This window comes from Microtus pennsylvanicus, chromosome 12 (assembly GCF_037038515.1).
Source record: "Microtus pennsylvanicus isolate mMicPen1 chromosome 12, mMicPen1.hap1, whole genome shotgun sequence".
Classification (NCBI taxonomy): Eukaryota; Metazoa; Chordata; class Mammalia; order Rodentia; family Cricetidae; genus Microtus; species Microtus pennsylvanicus.
In genome coordinates, this window is record NC_134590.1 from 858,723 (window position 1) to 875,435 (window position 16,713).

Sequence of the window (16,713 nt, forward strand, 5' to 3'; positions counted from 1 at the left end):
TTTATTTCTGCTCTATTCATAAACTATAAATGGCCTAGATGTCTACCAGCCAGTGAAAGAATTGTACATTTACACAATGTGGTACATTTACACAATGGAATATTGTTCAGCTAGTGAAAGTTAGCTGGGCGTGATAACACACGCCTTTAAGCCCAGCACTCAGGAGGCAGAGGCGGATCTCTGGTATTATGAAACTTGCAGGTAAATGGATGGAGATAGAAAAAAAAATCATCCCCAATGAGGTAACACAGACCACCCCCCCAAATATTGTATATCCTCTCTTAGATGTAGCTTTTAGCCTGTAAGACTTAAACAGGTGTGCTACAGCCTGTATAACAACAGAGGTTAGCTATCTTGTAAAGGGAAACTAGAATATATAATTATAGAGGGTAGGGGAGACTGGACTGGGAGGACTAAATGGGGAAAGGGATGGAGAAGGATAGGGAAGAGAATACAGTGAGGAACAGCCAACACTCAAGGCCATTTGAGGGCTCAAATGGAAACCTATTTATTCAGTTGTAATTAGAATCTTCCTAAAATAGATACATAAATGAAAGAAATACAAATAACAGGAGACAATGCCTCAACTAGACATCTATCTTTTGCCACCAAGTGAAACCTCCAGTGTTAGGAATGGGTTAAATATAGTTGAGTCATTCACCAAAGGGGACCCATGGAAACCCCAAACATCTCAGGCTATTGCCATGGCTAGCAGGTGCCCTCCACAAATTGATGGTAAGGCCCTATTACTGAAGACAATGCCTACATATCTCATGGGATGTGGAAAAGTCAAGTTGGTGCCTAACTGGGCCTTCAACCCTACTGACCGGTGTCCATAAACTGAAAGGTACTCTGCATGCTGCTCCAGAAGAAAAGGTAACCATCAACCTAGCTACTAACCCTAATCTAAAATGGTGAGGTGTTGGTGCAATCACGGCTCATGTTGTGGGAGTAACCAACCCCTCTCTGATTGGATTTAAGGCCCACTACACAAGCTGGAACCCACACCTGATACTGCTCAGGTGACTAAGAATCTGAGTGGGTCTAGCTAGGCCATGGACCTAGGTGAAAACCAAATACTACTGGTTCTGCTAAATGAACAGATCAATAAAATGACCCCTAAAGACATTCTGATATACCCACTGATCAGTCTCATCCATCCGTTACCAGAGAAGCTTCTTCATGCAGTAAACGGGAACATAAAGACCAGGGGCTCTTTTAAATTATTATTCTTTGTTTTGTTTCTTAGTAGGTATATGTTTCTTGTGTGACTTAGGGGAGGGTGTGGGTGTTTTTCCTTTTGTTTGCCTGTTTTGTTTTGTTTTGTTTTTTCTAATATGAAAGAGAGAAAAAAATGGCAGAGTTTAGTAGGATCTGGGAGGAATTTGGAAGAAAAGAAAAGTATGATCAGGATGTATTTTAAGAAAAAAATATTCCAATTTAAAGATTTATTTTAAGGGGCTTATGGGACATTCTCTAATCTATGAATAAAAAACTTTCATAATATGAGAAGAAAGTTTTCTCAGACAGAACCTATTTACTGATAGATTTGCACTGGGAAACTTTTTAGAAGTTGTAAGGCAGAAGAAATATACCATACAGAAATTAATGAGACAAATATATAATTTCTTTTAAAAGATTACTTAACTGAAAAACTTGCATAGTTACCTTTCAGAATATAACCCACAGTATTAGATTCACATGTAACATTTTAAAATTAGATTCCTGAGTTATACCTGCTGAGTCACAGTTGATAGATTCTATTACAGTGCATAAAGATATGCCCCTGGGACTCGTTTAGTAAACACTAAGCAGCCAATAGCTAGGCAGGAGGTGTGGCTGAAATTCTGGACAGAGAAAGCTCTAGAAGAATGGCAGAGTTGCCAGCAAGACACAGGGGAAGAAGACATACAGGAAAGAAGGTAAAAGCCACAAGACACATGGTAACATGTAGATGAATAAAAGTGGGTTAAAAGAGCTAGTGGAACAACCCTATGCTATAGGCTGACCTTTCTATAATCAATAATAAGTCTCCATGTTGTTCTTTTTTGTTTATTTGTTTTTGCTTGTTTGTTTGTTTTTGTTTTATGAGACAGGGTTTCTCTGTGGTTTTGGAGCCTGTCCTGGAACTAGCTCTTGTAGACCAGGCTGTCCTCGAACTCACAGAGATCCGCCTGCCTCTGCCTCCTGAGTACTGGGATTAAAGATGTGCGCCATCACCGCCCTGGCTTTGTGTTGTTCTTTTGTGAGCTGGAGACCCAAAGAAATATCAGTCTACAGCCAGGAACCCAGAAATCTCCATGTTCACAGCATTTCAGTTGGTGCTGAAATTTGAAATTCTCTATTACCACTCGTTGTCTTCCAATCAGAACCTAAGATCAATAAACGTGTACTATCTTACATTAACATATTTTATTAGTTCCATCAAATTTGAGAACTTTTAGCTACTAGGTAGTATCTTCCTACTTTCAATATAAATTAAACATACATTTCCATTATAGTTTTAAAAGACATGGTACCATTTTCCAAAGCGCTATGAATCTAGACTTCAATATTTACAAAACCCCATAGCAATACTATTTTTTTTTACCTCAAAGTTTAGTACTTATACCCGAATAAATCAACTTACTTCACTTTCCAGTTTGCTAGCATTTGAAGCTTTCTCTAGCAGTTCCTCTTGAATCAGCTGAAATTGCCTAGTTCTGTGTGCCATGTTAACCTTCAAATCAGAATTCTCAGCTTCTACTTGTATTAGCTTAGCACGCAGTTCTTCTATTCCAGTAGCAAGTCTTTCTTTCTCTCTTTCATACTGTTTGTTTATAGTATGTTTATTTCTCTCCTTCACATTTTCTGAAATTTAACACAAAAGAAAAATTGCTCTAAATAAAAGTTCTAAGAGTCAAAAATTGACTTAATTACTTGAAAGATTTAATAGTAAAGTTTATTTTCTTATTTAAATAATTAAAGAATATGCAACTTAGTAGCTGTAATATAGCACATAAAAAGACTTGTAAGAACAAAAACTCAATTGATGCACAAAAGGCCTTCAACAAAGTTCAATATTCTATCAAAATAAAACAACCTGAGCTGGGCAGTTGTGGCACATGCCTTTAATCCCAGCTCTTGGGAGGCAGAGGCAGGTGAACCTCTGTGAGTTTGAAGCCAGCCTGATCTACAAAAGCTAGTTCCACGACAGGCCCCAAAGCTATAGAGAAACCCTGCCTCAAAAAAAAAAAACCAATAAATAAACAAACAAACAACCTAAAGAAACTAGGCATAGAAGGAAGATAAGTCAGCATAATAAAAGCTTTATACAACAAAACCTTTGGCCAACATTATACTAAATGGGAGAAAATGAAGACTATTTCCTTCAAAACCTTGAACAAGACAAGGAGGTTCACTGTCTTGTCTCTTATTTTAAAATAGTTCTTAAAGTCTTAGCTAGAGCAATAATATAAGAAATAAGGGAGGGGGAGGTCCCAATTTGGAAACAATATGACCTAATATTTAAAGTACTTAGAAATAACCTAAGGTAGCAAAAGACTGTTGTTGTCTAATAATCTTTTTGTACACAGTAAAGATGTGTCTTTGCCAAGACACCTTCTGATTGGTTTAATAAAGAGTTAAATGGACAATAGCTAGGCAGGAAGAGGTTAAGCAGGACTTCTGGGAAGAAAGAGATGAAGTTAGGTGCAGGAGAGACACTAGAGGACATGGAGAGGAAACAGAAGATACAAGATTGAATAGAATGCAGATTAACATAAATGGGTTAATTTAAGTTATAAGAGCTAGTTAGGAACAAGCCTAAGCTATACACCAAACATTCATAATTATTAAGAAGTCTCTGTGTCATTATTTGGAAGCTGACTGATGAGACAGAAAAGGTCTTGCTACAAAAGACCTCTACAATAAAAAAAAATTAAGAGAATGTAGAAAGAAACTAAAGACAACAATATTAGTTGGAAAGATCTCCTGTGTTCAAATTGGCAGAATTAATTGTGGGAATGGCCACAGAACTCAAAACAAACTAGAGATCCAATTTGAAATACCCACTAAAATTCCAATGGTGTTTTTCACAGAAATGGAAAAACTATTTCTTTTTTTTAAACATACCAATCTTAGTTCCCCCTCCCTCCTTTCCTCCAACTCCTCCAACTTTGCCCCCACTCTACACCACCCCAAGCTGTTCCTCAGAGAGGGTAAGGCCTCCCTTGGGAAGAAAACTAAGTCTGTCTCATGACCTAGTTGAGGTAGGACCAAGGCTCCCCCACACCCTCCACCGTGGGCACCTAGGCTGAGCAAGGTATCTCTCCTTAGAGAATGGGTCAGTTCATGCATTAGGGTTAGATCCTGGTCCCACTGGCAGTAGCCCACATACTGCCCAAGCCACATGATTGTCACCTGCATTCAGGGGGTGAACCTAGTTCTGTGCTATGCAGGTTCCCCACTTGTCAGTCCAAAGTCAGTGACCTCTCACTATTTCGGGATCAGCTAATTCTGTGGTGGGTTTCCCCATCATGGTCTCGACCACTTTGTGCATTGATGTGGGATTTCATGTATGCTGTGATTACCACTAATGAATAAATAACTGCTTTGATCCTATAACAGAGCAGGGAGGGTGGGGCAGAGCAGAGCTAGGTGTGGAGGACTGGACTGAATGCTGGAAGAAGGGAGGAGTCAGAGACAAGCCATGGAGCCGCTGCTGGAGACAGACATGCTAAAACCTTGCTGGTAGGCCACAACCTTGTGGTGATGCACAGATTAATGGAGATGGGTTAAACTAAGATATAAGAGTTAACAAATAAAAAGCTAAGCTAATGAGCCAAGCACTGATTTAAATAATAATTCTGTGTGATTATTTCAGTTCTGGGTGGCCAGGACAAACAAGTGAAACCCCCCCCCCCCCGCCACTACAGTTCATAACTTTAGATTGTACTCCGGGAGCTTGGCCCTGTGCTTTAGCTGTGGATCTCTGCATCTGCTTCCATCTGTTTCTGGATGAGGGTTCTAGCTTCTCTGGGGTTGTGGACTATGGGCTGGTCATCCTTTATTTTATGTATGATATCCTCTTACGCTGAGTACATACTTCACTTGTCTTTCTGGGTTTGGGTTACCTCACTCAGGATGATTTTTCTAGTTCCGTCCATTTGCCTACAAATTTCAGGATGTCATTGTTTTCTAACCACTGAGTAGTACACCATTGTGTAAATGTACCTCATTTTCTTTATCTGTTCTTCAGTTGAGGGACATAAGGTTGTTTCCAGTTTCTGGTTATTACAAATATTGCTGCTATGAACACGGTTGAACAAATGTCTTTGTAGTACGAGTGTACATCCATTGAGTATATGCCCAATAGTGGTATTGCTGGGTCTTGAGGTAGATTGATTCCAATTTTCTAAGAAACCACTACACTGATTTCCAAACTGGCTGTACAAGTTTGCACTCCAACCAGCAATAGAGGAGTGTTCCCCTGACTTCACATCCTCTTCACTGTTTTTTACCTTAACCATTCTGATCAATGTACGGTAGTATCTACGAGTTGTTCTGATTTGCATTTCTCTCCATGGCTAAGGATACTGAGCATTTCCTTCAGTGTCTTTTGGCCATTCCAGATTCTTCTGTTGAGAATTCTGTTTAGATCAGTGCCCCATTTTTAATTGGATTATTTGGTAGTTTGATGTCCAGTTTCTTGAATTCTTTGTATATTTTGGAGATCAGCCATCTGTCAGATATAGAGTTGATGAAGATTTTCCCATTCTGTAGGCAGTTGTTTTGTCGGTGTCCTTTGCTTTACAGAAGCTTCTCAGTTTCAGGCAGTCCCATTTATTAATTGTTGATTGAAATATGCTACTGCTGTTATATTTAGGAAGTATTTTCAGGTGCCCATGCATTCAAGAGTACTTCCCACTTTCTCCTCTATGAGGATTATTGTGGTTGGATTTATGTTGAAGTCTTTGATCCATTTGGACTTGAGTTTTATGCCTGGGGACAGACATGGATCCATTTCCATTCTTCTACATGTCAACATATAGATATGCTAGTACCATTTGTTGAAGATGTTTTATTTTTTCCATTTCAAAATTTTAGCTTCTTTGTCAAAAATCAGGTGTTCATAGGTGTATAGATTAATATCAGGGTCTTCAATTTCATTGGTCCACCTGTCTGCTTTTATGCCAATACCAAGCTTTTTTTTTCCCATTACTGTAGCTCTATAATAGAACTTGAAGAGATGGTGATGCCTCCAGATACTCCTTTATTGTATAGGGTTGTTTTGACTATCCTGGGTGTTTTGTTTTTCCATATGAAATTTAGTATTGTTCTTCCGAGATCTATGAAGAATTGTGTTAGGATTTTGATGGGCATTGCATTGAACTTGTAAATTGTCATTTTTACTATGTTAATTATATCTATCCATGAACATGGGAGGTCTTTTAATTTTTTGATATCCTCTTCAATTTTATTCTTCAAAGTCTTCAAGTTCTTGACATACAGGTCTTTCACTTGTTTGGTTAGAGTTACCCCAAGATATTTTGTAGTGATACTTCACTTGTATTTTAATAAATAAGGCTTGCCTGAAGATTAGAGAGTAAAACAGCCTCACTGGCCAGCCTTACAGCCAGGTAGTGGTGACACACACTTTTAAACCCATTAGTAGCCACACTAGTTTGCCATAGAAATCGGGCAGTAGTGGTGCATGCCTCTAATCCAACCATGCACTAGAGAGGAATATGGGATGAGAGAAGACAGCTCTCACTCACAGTCTCATTCTGAGAGTCCTGGAGGCAGGACCGCCATTTCAGATTGAGGTAGAGATATGAGCCAGTGGCTGGCTATTTTGCGTTTCTGACCTTTAGGCTGAATATCTGTCTCTGGGTTTTTATTAATCATGCTACAGATAATGTCTGTCTTTGAGGGTGAGGTGTTTCTAGTATGCAGCAGAAGGATGGATTCTGTTTTTGTATCTAATCTGTTAGCCTGTGTCTTTTTATAGATGAATTGAGTCCATTTATATCAAGAGATATTAATGACCAGTGGTTGCTAATTCCTGTTATTCTGCTCAGGCCACAGCCTTGTGAGAATTCTGCTCTGGTAGACACCAGCAGCAAGGAGAGAAGGTCAGGTCGTTGCTAGTCAGACTCTCTGAGTTCTCAGGTTTCCCCCCCCCCAGCCTATGACTCTTGAATCTTATTCACAATTAGAATGCTTGAGATTTAATTAAAGCGACATTTATTGGCAGAAACAGGGCCGGTGCCTGTGGGAACAGAATTATCACCAGGTGCAGCCTGAGCAGCCAGGCTGCGGCCTGAGAAGCAGGCCATTGACTGCAGAGTTGCAACTGCTGACTCAGATAGCAGTAGAGTAAGGCACAGTCACTGTGTCAAAGTAAAAATAACACACCTGCCTCTACCTCCCAAATGGCTGGGTGATTGGTAACCTGACTGTCTATTTGAAACAGGTACATATTATTGGATAAAATTTTGTTTCAGCAATATAATTTTTAAAAAATATTTATTTATTTATTTATTATGTATACAATATTCTGTCTGCATGTATGTCTGCAGGCCAGAAGAGGGCACCAGACCTCATTACAGATGGTTGTGAGCCACCATGTGGTTGCTGGAATTGAACTCAGAACCTTTGGAAGAACAGGCAATGCTCTTAACCGCTGAGCCATCTCTGCAGCCCCTCAGCAATATAATTTTAAAATAATGGATAGTCTAACAATTATACAATTGAAGGCGTAAGTCACAAACAATCCCACAGCAGTTTGGAATTATGATTAATAAGGTGGTATTTATTTAAAGGGGAAAAAACTTACAGATCACCATCCCAGACAACAGCCCTCTGTGCAATCAGGAAGGAGTCTAGTCGCCGGAAGCGGAGCAGGAAGTAAGAGAGAGCGAGGAGGGAAGATGCTGCTTTTTTAAAGAGAGAGACCACGCCCCAATGGGCTGGTATCTCAGGGGCTATTGGCTGGAGGAGCGGAAGGACCTCCCGCAACATACAATAATTCTTGCTGTCTTTTCAAACCATAAGTATTAATAGGAGACTAAGCGTACTTTTTTTAATGCTATCAATAACCTGTTCCTTTAGGACACTATTAACAAAAACTGATTATCATTTATTAAAGTAATTCAATTTAAAATACTCACCAATTTGACTACCACCTAGTTTAACAGGCTCTGTTTCTAAATTGTTTACTTTGCCACCTTCTTGAACACCATCACAAGAAGCACACTTCTGAGACAACTGATTCACAGTTAGGTTTGCATGAAGCTTCTGAATTTCAGCCTCTTTTATTGCAAGCTTAATCCTAGCACAAAAGAAAAGAAGCAGAAATGACTAAGATTCTATTTTTAAAGTAATATTTTTCACCTTTAAAACTGTAAATACTGGGTCAACAAGATGATTCAGTGAGGAAAGTGCTTGTCGCAGAAGCTTGACTGAGTTCTGTTGTAATAGGAGCGGTAGGGCTGCGTCCCCAGCACCCCGGCCACCTGCTAGTTTATGCCCGAAATAACAACACACAAACTGTATTCATTTAAACACTGCTTGGCCCATTTCTATCTAGCCTCTTCTAGGCTAACTCTCGCACCTGGACTAGCCCATTTCTAATCATGTGTGTAGCACCCCAAGGTGCGCTTACCGGGAAGATTCTAACCTACGTCCATCCTGGGTCAGAGCTGAATTGCGTCTGTCTGCTTGGGAGCCGGGAGCATGGCGTCTCTGCTCCAGAGAGCAGAGCTGTCGAGTCTGAGCTCACTTCCTCTTCCTCCCAGCATTCTGTTTTGTTTACTCCTCCCACCTATGTTTTAACCTATGAGGGCCAAGCAGTTTCTTTATTGCTTAACCAATAAAATCAACAGATTGATATATGACACTCCCACATCAGAGTTTGGCCCCTGGGTCCTACAGTAAGAGAGAAATGACTCCTGGAAGTGGAGTTTAACTCCATGTAACTGCTATGGTGAGTGTGTGTGTGTGTGTGTGTGTGTGTGTGTGTGTGTGTGTGTGTGTGTGTAATAAAATAAGGAAATGAGTAAAAACTTTAAAAATCTGATAACAGTCAACTCTTATGCAAGACACACAAATTCTTCATTTGGTATTTTTGTTTTTCTTTTTTGAAACAAGATCTCTCCACATAGCTCTGGCTGTCCTGAAACTTACTACGTAGACCAGACTGGCCTCAAACTTAGAAATCCACTATCTTCTGCCTCCTAAGTGTTGGAATCGAAAGCATGTACACAGCCAGTTAGGAATGGGTTTCCTAACAAACTACTATCTGGACTGCAAGCTGCTTCAGTCACTTCTCAAACATGATTTAAAAAAAATGAAAATATAAATACTCTACAACCTATAAGCTCTGTTAATAATGGAACAAAAAATAAAAACTAGGTAACTATCAGAGAGGATGGATAAATTAATTGTGACACAGTTCTAGGAAAGATTACTACAACTAATTTTTTAAACATAATTCTTTATTGATTCTTTGGAATTCCTACAACTATTAAGGTAACCAAACAAATGTATCCTTTGACCAATTACTCTATCTTAATAAGGATGGAATTTTTTTTAGATTTATTATATACATATATATGTATAAATATATATTTACACATCTACATATAGGTTTTTAGAGATAGGGTTTCTCTGTGTAGCTTTGGAGCTTGTCCTGGTACTCGCTCACAGAGATCCACCTGCCTCTGCCTCCCAAGTGCTGGGATTAAAGGTGTGCACCACCATCACCTGGTAAGATTTATTTCACTTTTAATTATGTGTATATGTATGTCTTATAGGATAAGGTATGTAAACATGAATGCAGGTGCCGGCAGAGTCAGAGATATTAGATATCCTAGAGCTGGAATTCCAAGTTGTTGTTAGCAGCCTGACATGAATCCTGGGACTCTCAACATTCTCTGTAACAGCGGTACATGCTCTCACTCTCTCTAGCCCTAAAGAATAGATTTTTTTAAATGATGCTAAGCTAATATAAACATTAGTATACATATTTACAACTATGTAAGAATATAAACATTTACAATATAGATAATATTAAGAATCAATTTTAACTTGGGAAGTTACATTTTTATAAGATTCTCTGGAATTTCCTATGTTTTTTAAACTACTCAACTAACCATCTTAACTTAAAGATTAACAAAACATTCTATTTACTGTAACTTTCAAAACTGAAAAGCATACCTCAATTCCGAAATCATCAATTTATTTGCCTCACAGCAGCCAAGGCAATTGTCCTCCTTGTTAGAAAAAGTATTTGTCTGGTGCTTAGAAAAAGATGATTTATAGCCAACTACTTCTCTTTTTAACTGCAAGTGTGAAAACAAACATTTATAAACTTATGTATAAGATACAACTGTTTTCTTAGAATTCTCAGGTTAAAAAACATGGAAACAATCTGGCATCTATCAGTAGAATGTATAAGCATGTTTGAGTTGTGCAAATCAATATGAATACATTTCAAAACTTAATACTTAATTAAAATGAATTACAGTATTTACATATAGTTTTTTCAAAATCTCACAAAGTGAAGTTTTTCTAGATGCATCTATATGTAGCAATATTTGGAATATGGATAGGAAAGATATAAGAATTTCAAACTAATACAGGATTTTACAACATAGTTATGACAAAGAGCGAAGCACTCAATGACTAAAAGCTTCGAGCTATAACCAAATCAAGTTTTCTAGAAATGAAAAGAACTCCACATTCCCAAGTCAGACTTAGCATTTTATGAAACAAAGGACTAAACATATATTATAACCACCTTTAGAATCATGTGAAATCACTCTTGACACTGAACACAAATACAAATTTCAATTTAAAATAAGTATATTAAAATGAATATATATCTGCATATTATGTTTCACTCTTAAAAGGCAACAAATTGTAAACTACCATCTTGGTAAATAACGTCTAAGCAGATAAAGCAAAGGCAAGGAGCTTAGAACCTGTTCCTGCTAATTGCTCATTAGGTTAATATTTCTCTGCAACCACATTTTTGAATAGTGAAATGACGTTCTCAAATCTGATGATTTCCTTATGACTGACGACACGTTAATACTGGGGAGAATGTGCCATGCACTCTACATCCATTCTTAAGTAAACAAACTGTGTCACACCTGTATAATTTTCTCATTCTTACCTTTATTTCATACCTATCAATGTCAAATTTCTGGCACATGGACATTCGCCTTTCTAATCTCATTGGCATACATGAATATTTTTAATTCCATGTTAGTCTAATAAGTATATATAAAGTTTCTGAACATTAACCATCAGAAAAATAAAAATTAAAACCACAGTGAAACACTAGTTCTCACAGACTAAGATGGACATAGAGAGACACAACAAATGTCAACAAAGATGAAGAGAAACAAGAATCAGTACTAGAAGAGTTCTAACTGTGTAGGAATTTTAGGAAACATTTTGATATGAATTTCCCAGAAATTTTATTCTTAGGTATCTATCCAAGAAAAACTGAAACATGTCATCAAAAAAAACTTCTATGCCAATATTCACATAAGCACTATTAATCCAGACTAAAAGCAGAAATAGCCCAAATGGTCACCAATTGGTACTTAAATAAGATATGGTATATGGATACAACTGAATACTTTTTGTGGTGGTTTGAAAGAAAATAATCACAAAAGGAGTAGCACTATCAGGTGTGGTCTTGTTGGAGGAAGGGTGTCACTGTGGAGGTGGGCACTGAGGTCTCATACATGCTCAAGTGTCTCGGTGTACTTCTTTGTTACCTGCATATCATGTAGCAGATCCTTCTCCAGCACGGCCATGCAAACCATGCTCCCCACAATGATAATGGACTAAAGCTCTGAAACTTGTAAGACCCTACTTCAATTAAATGTTTTTCTTTATAAGAGTTGCCATGGTCATAGTATCTATTCACAGCAATAGGAACCCTAACTAAGACACTATTCAACACAAAAAAAGAAATGAAATACTAATATCTCAATGTGAATGACTCTCAAGAAATGAAAAATAGAGAAAAAACAACATGCTGTTATAACTGTACTCATATAAAATGTCAAGAATTGACAAATCTATAGAAAAAAAACTATAGCTGGTTTTCCCGAAGTGGGTGTACTAACTGTGGAGGCACCAGCGATCTTCCACGGGTGACAAAATATGTGACACTGGAGTGTGGTGACTGTTACAAAGTTGTAGCTTTACTAAAACTCACTTAATAGCATACCTTAAAGGAATGAATTTTCAATATATAAATAACACTTCAACAAAAATCTTTTAAAATTCTGTGCAGTTCTTCTATATGGCATCTCAGAGACTAAGAAAGGGTAAGTGTGAGGGAAACAACCGGCTGAACAGACAAGGAGAAGAACGTAAGCCAGTAGAGCAGCCACAAATGATGCTCTGTACCCCAGCGGCTTCCTCTTCCACCGCAGTCAAGCCTACTGCACTTCACACACACTTACCGGCATCTGGGACATCAGTTTTTCTAAGCTCCGCAGCTCCAACCTTGAACTATCTATTTCCTGCTGACACAGATCCAGTCGTTCATTCTGTGCTGCAACACGAACCTTCAATTCTCGGTTTTCATTTACTAAAGAAAATTTTTCTCGCAATACTTCATCTCTATCTTCTAACTCACTCTCTAGCTTTAGGATACTTTGCCTAGATTCAGTTAACTGTGACATGACTTCTGAATTTTTCATTGCCATAATTCTTAATTTTTCTTTTCCATTGTTATTCTCTTCTTTTAACTGCCTATAAAGAAAACAGCATTAAACTTAAAATAAAATGAGCATACATTTTCAATAGTCACATTTACATTGTCTTACTTTAAAGCAAGGGCACAAAAAAAAAGGGAAAAGTAGAAGCCAATATTCTATATGAAAATAGCAAATATTCTCAACAAAATGCTGCACACTGAACACAACTATGTTCTGAAGATTCGTCACATTTATCCCGAGGGCACAAGAACAGCAGGCCAGGTATGGTGACTTGCATGTCTTACAAGTACTTAAGAGGGGAAGGCAAAAGAACGGCTGCAAGTTTGGGGCCAGCCTGTGCTATACCGTGCATGCAGACCAGCCCAGGCTACAGTGTATAAATCTATCTTTTGAACAAAAGAAAAGAGAAACAGATGCTTACAGAACTAAGGACAGCAGGGAACTGTTGGGAGCTGTGTCGTGAATGTAAGAATGCCTTGTTAGAGTTAAACCTTCTTAAAGCTGGAGATATGTCCTTCCCACAAGAGGAGAAACTGAGGTGCCAGGGCACTTTCCTGCCACACAAGCATACCAACAAACGCCATGGACTCCAAGGGTCTGATATCATTACACCATTTATATTACTGTTTGGACACCAGCCCCTCTCATCTTTGTAGACTTTCAACAGAATTGAAGGAAGATCTGGTTCACCAGGATCTGGGAGGGGGAAATGCTAACACACCCCCATGAGAATACCATTCCCTTCATAAATATTTGTAAATACCCAAACAGAAAACCAAGGGCTTGTCCTACCCCCTCAGCACAGCCCACTCCTATCTCTCTTTGGTGTGTATGCTTTACTTTGCTTTCCTAAGGAAACTTCTGATTAAATTGTATGTCTCTTGGCTGAATTTCCTGAGGACAGATTACAGAGAAAAATATTTATGCTGGGCATTGTGGTGCATCCCTTTAATCCCCACACTCCGGGGATTAAGCAGGAGATCTAAGAATAGCCTGATCTACAAAGTGAGTTTCAGTAAATATAACCAGGCCTACACAGAGAGAGACCCTGTGTTGAAAAACAACAACAAGACAGTCTGAAAAAACAAACCAAACTAAAAAAAAAAAATTAGGAAAAATAATTAAAACCAGGCAGAAATACCTGGGTGTGGTGGCACACGCCTTTAATCCCAGCACTCGTGTGGCAGAGGCTGGCAGATCTATCTCTGTGAGGTTGAGGCCAGCCTGGTCTACAGAGCAAGTTCTAGGACAGCTAGGGTTATTACACAAAGAAAAGTTATCTTGAAAAACCAGAGACACAGAGAGAGAAGAGGTAAAAAGTAATAAAATGGAAACAAATATCCAAGAGTTGGTTCTTTGAAAGGATAAACAAAGGCTGGGGAGTCAGCTTTGCAATTAAAGGTATTTGCCACTCCTAATATGGGGAATGAAGTTCAGATCCTAGCGCCCACATCAGGTGGCTCACAACTGCTGTAACTCCAGCTCCAAGGGGTCCACTACCATCTCCTGATTTCTGTGGGCCACGACATGCACCTGTACTCACACTAAAAGAATGCACACAAATAATGAAAATAAAAGACAAAAAGATTGGAAAACTGTAAGACAAATTAACCAAAAGAAAAGGAAGATTCAAATTAATAAAATTAGCGATGATTAGTAGCTTTATTCCAGACATGCAGAGGGGGGTTAATTTATGCAAATATAACAAGTTATACAAATGGACAGAGACAGAAATCATGTCGAGACACGATCATCTCGACAGATACAGAAAACATCTCTGACAAAATCCACATCTCTTCATACTAAAATTCCTTGAGAGAAAAGTATAGAGAAACACAGCTCGACACAATAAAGGCTAAATATGACAAACTCATAGCCAACATTATGTGAAATAGAAAAAACACAAAGGACTTCAAAATGTCATCTGCTGCACATGAAACATCCACTGCAATCACGGATTCAGAGCATGTGCACTGCCTACACCACACAGGTGTAAGACTGGATCTGTTATAAGACACTCAGGCTCCTGCCCTTCCCTGATGAGTGTGAAAAGAGGGGTCACTGTCCTCATCTGTATACCCACTGGGGAGAACACCAAGCTCCGTTACATAGTCCCAAACCTGGACAGAGACAGACCTGCGTAAACTCAGTTGTACACAACACAAGAAGACAAGAACTTGGGGGTGATACTGAAAGAAGTAGGAGGGAGAGGCAAGATTGGAAGACGAGAGTAATCAGAATATATTATGTACATACGCACACATATGAAATTGTCAAAAAACAATATTAATTTAATAAAATAGAAGTCTAATTACTTGACGAGGGACAGAGATCAGTAGTAGATCACTTGCATGACATCTGCAAGGTCATGGAGTTGATCTCCAGTACTGGTATACGGGGAAGCATCAGGACAGAAGTATCTAAGTATAAAAAGTATTTTATAAGTACTATAAAATATACAGATACAGCTCAATGGTATTGTTGTTCTTATAAAAAGCCCAAGTTAATTCTCAGTACCAATAGTAGGTGGCTCACAACCACATGTAACTCCAGCTGCAGAAACTCAATGCCCTTTTCTAACCTCTGAAGATATCATATTGACAAACACAACACCCCAACCTGGACGCAGTCACAAATATACACACATTTAAAATAAAGACAAAATCTTTTTTAAAGTTATTTTATAAAATATAAAATAAAAATTTTAGTGATCAAACATTTTATCAGAGAATAATTAGCAGAATTTCACTTCTGGAATCATATGTTTTAATTAATAACATCAGATTCTAGGACTTATTCGAGTAATTTTATCTCATCTACCAAGGCAAAATACTAAATGTACCCACTTTAAGAAAAATGTGTTGCAATTATACAATTACAAAAAAATTATTTTAATTGTTCTCCCTACCTTAATAGTCTAAGGTTACATAATTAATACAGTTTCTGTGTGATTATTTCGGGGTTAAGTGACCAGGAACAAGCAAGTGGCCTCCTTGCTACAAATTTCTGAAAGTTGATCAGAATTATTAGTTATTAAAAAATTATACTGTATAGAGTATCAGAGTCAGCCGATTCAGTTAACATCTTTAATTTTTAAAATTTCTTGATCATTATAAATAATGTGTGTGAGGGAGGGATAAAAGAAGGGAGGGAAAGGCCACAGCCCTCACGCACAGGCTGGAAGACAGCCATGAGGAGTCAGGTCTCTCCCTCCACATTCATGTGGGTGCCAGCAATCAAATTCACATCGGCTGGCTTATGCAGCAAGTGCCTTTACCACACCTAGCCAGTCCCTAATCTACCTTCCTGACTAAGGAAAAATAGTGGCTACTCTCTGAGCCTCTGTTTTTTCTTTTATATAAAAAAAGAAAGAAAATTACACTCGATAATTTTCTTCCTCTTGAAAGATCTTTAGAAGCTAGCTAATGTGATTACACTCCAAGAGCATTTTCTGTATTGATCTGTATTATTCTACGTTTACAATGTGTTAGAATTAACATGTCTTATTATATTTAAAATGATGGGTTTATAAAAAAAATTCAGTAAAGAAAATGGAGTACAGACCTAAACAGAGAACTCTCAAGAGAGGAATCTAAAATGGCTGAAAGACACTTAAGGAAATGCTCAACATCCTTAGTCATCAGAGAAATGCAAATCAAAACAACTCTGAGATTCCATCTTACACCTGTAAGAATGGCCAAGATCAAAAACACTGATGATAACTTATGCTAAAGAGGATTAGGGTAAGGAAACACTCCTCCATTGCTGGTGGGTGTGCAAACTGGTACAGCTGCTTTGGATTTCAGCATGGCAATTTCTCAGGAAATTAGGAAACAACTTTCCTCAAGACCCAGCAATACCACTTTTGGGTATATACCACAAGAACATGTGCTCAACTATGTTCATAGCAGCGTTATTTGTCATAGCCAGAACCTGGAAACAACCTAAATGCCCCTCCACAGAAGAATGGATAAGGAGGATGTGG

The 16,713-nt window shown here is 38.2% G+C and overlaps 1 protein-coding gene across 6 annotated transcripts in view; it reads right to left on the reverse strand.

Moving 5' to 3' along the window:
• The window catches only part of Ccdc18 (coiled-coil domain containing 18), a 148,424-nt gene that overhangs the window by 98,715 nt on the left and 32,996 nt on the right, over window positions 1-16,713 (reverse strand). For all 6 annotated transcript variants that reach the window (XM_075943995.1, XM_075943998.1, XM_075943994.1 and 3 more), the window contains 4 exons: window positions 12,471-12,762; window positions 10,201-10,325; window positions 8,154-8,314; window positions 2,630-2,850 (listed from right to left, as the gene is read on the reverse strand). In XM_075943995.1, the coding sequence (XP_075800110.1) occupies window positions 2,630-2,850; window positions 8,154-8,314; window positions 10,201-10,325; window positions 12,471-12,762 (799 nt within the window). The remainder of the gene's footprint in view (window positions 1-2,629; window positions 2,851-8,153; window positions 8,315-10,200; window positions 10,326-12,470; window positions 12,763-16,713) is intronic.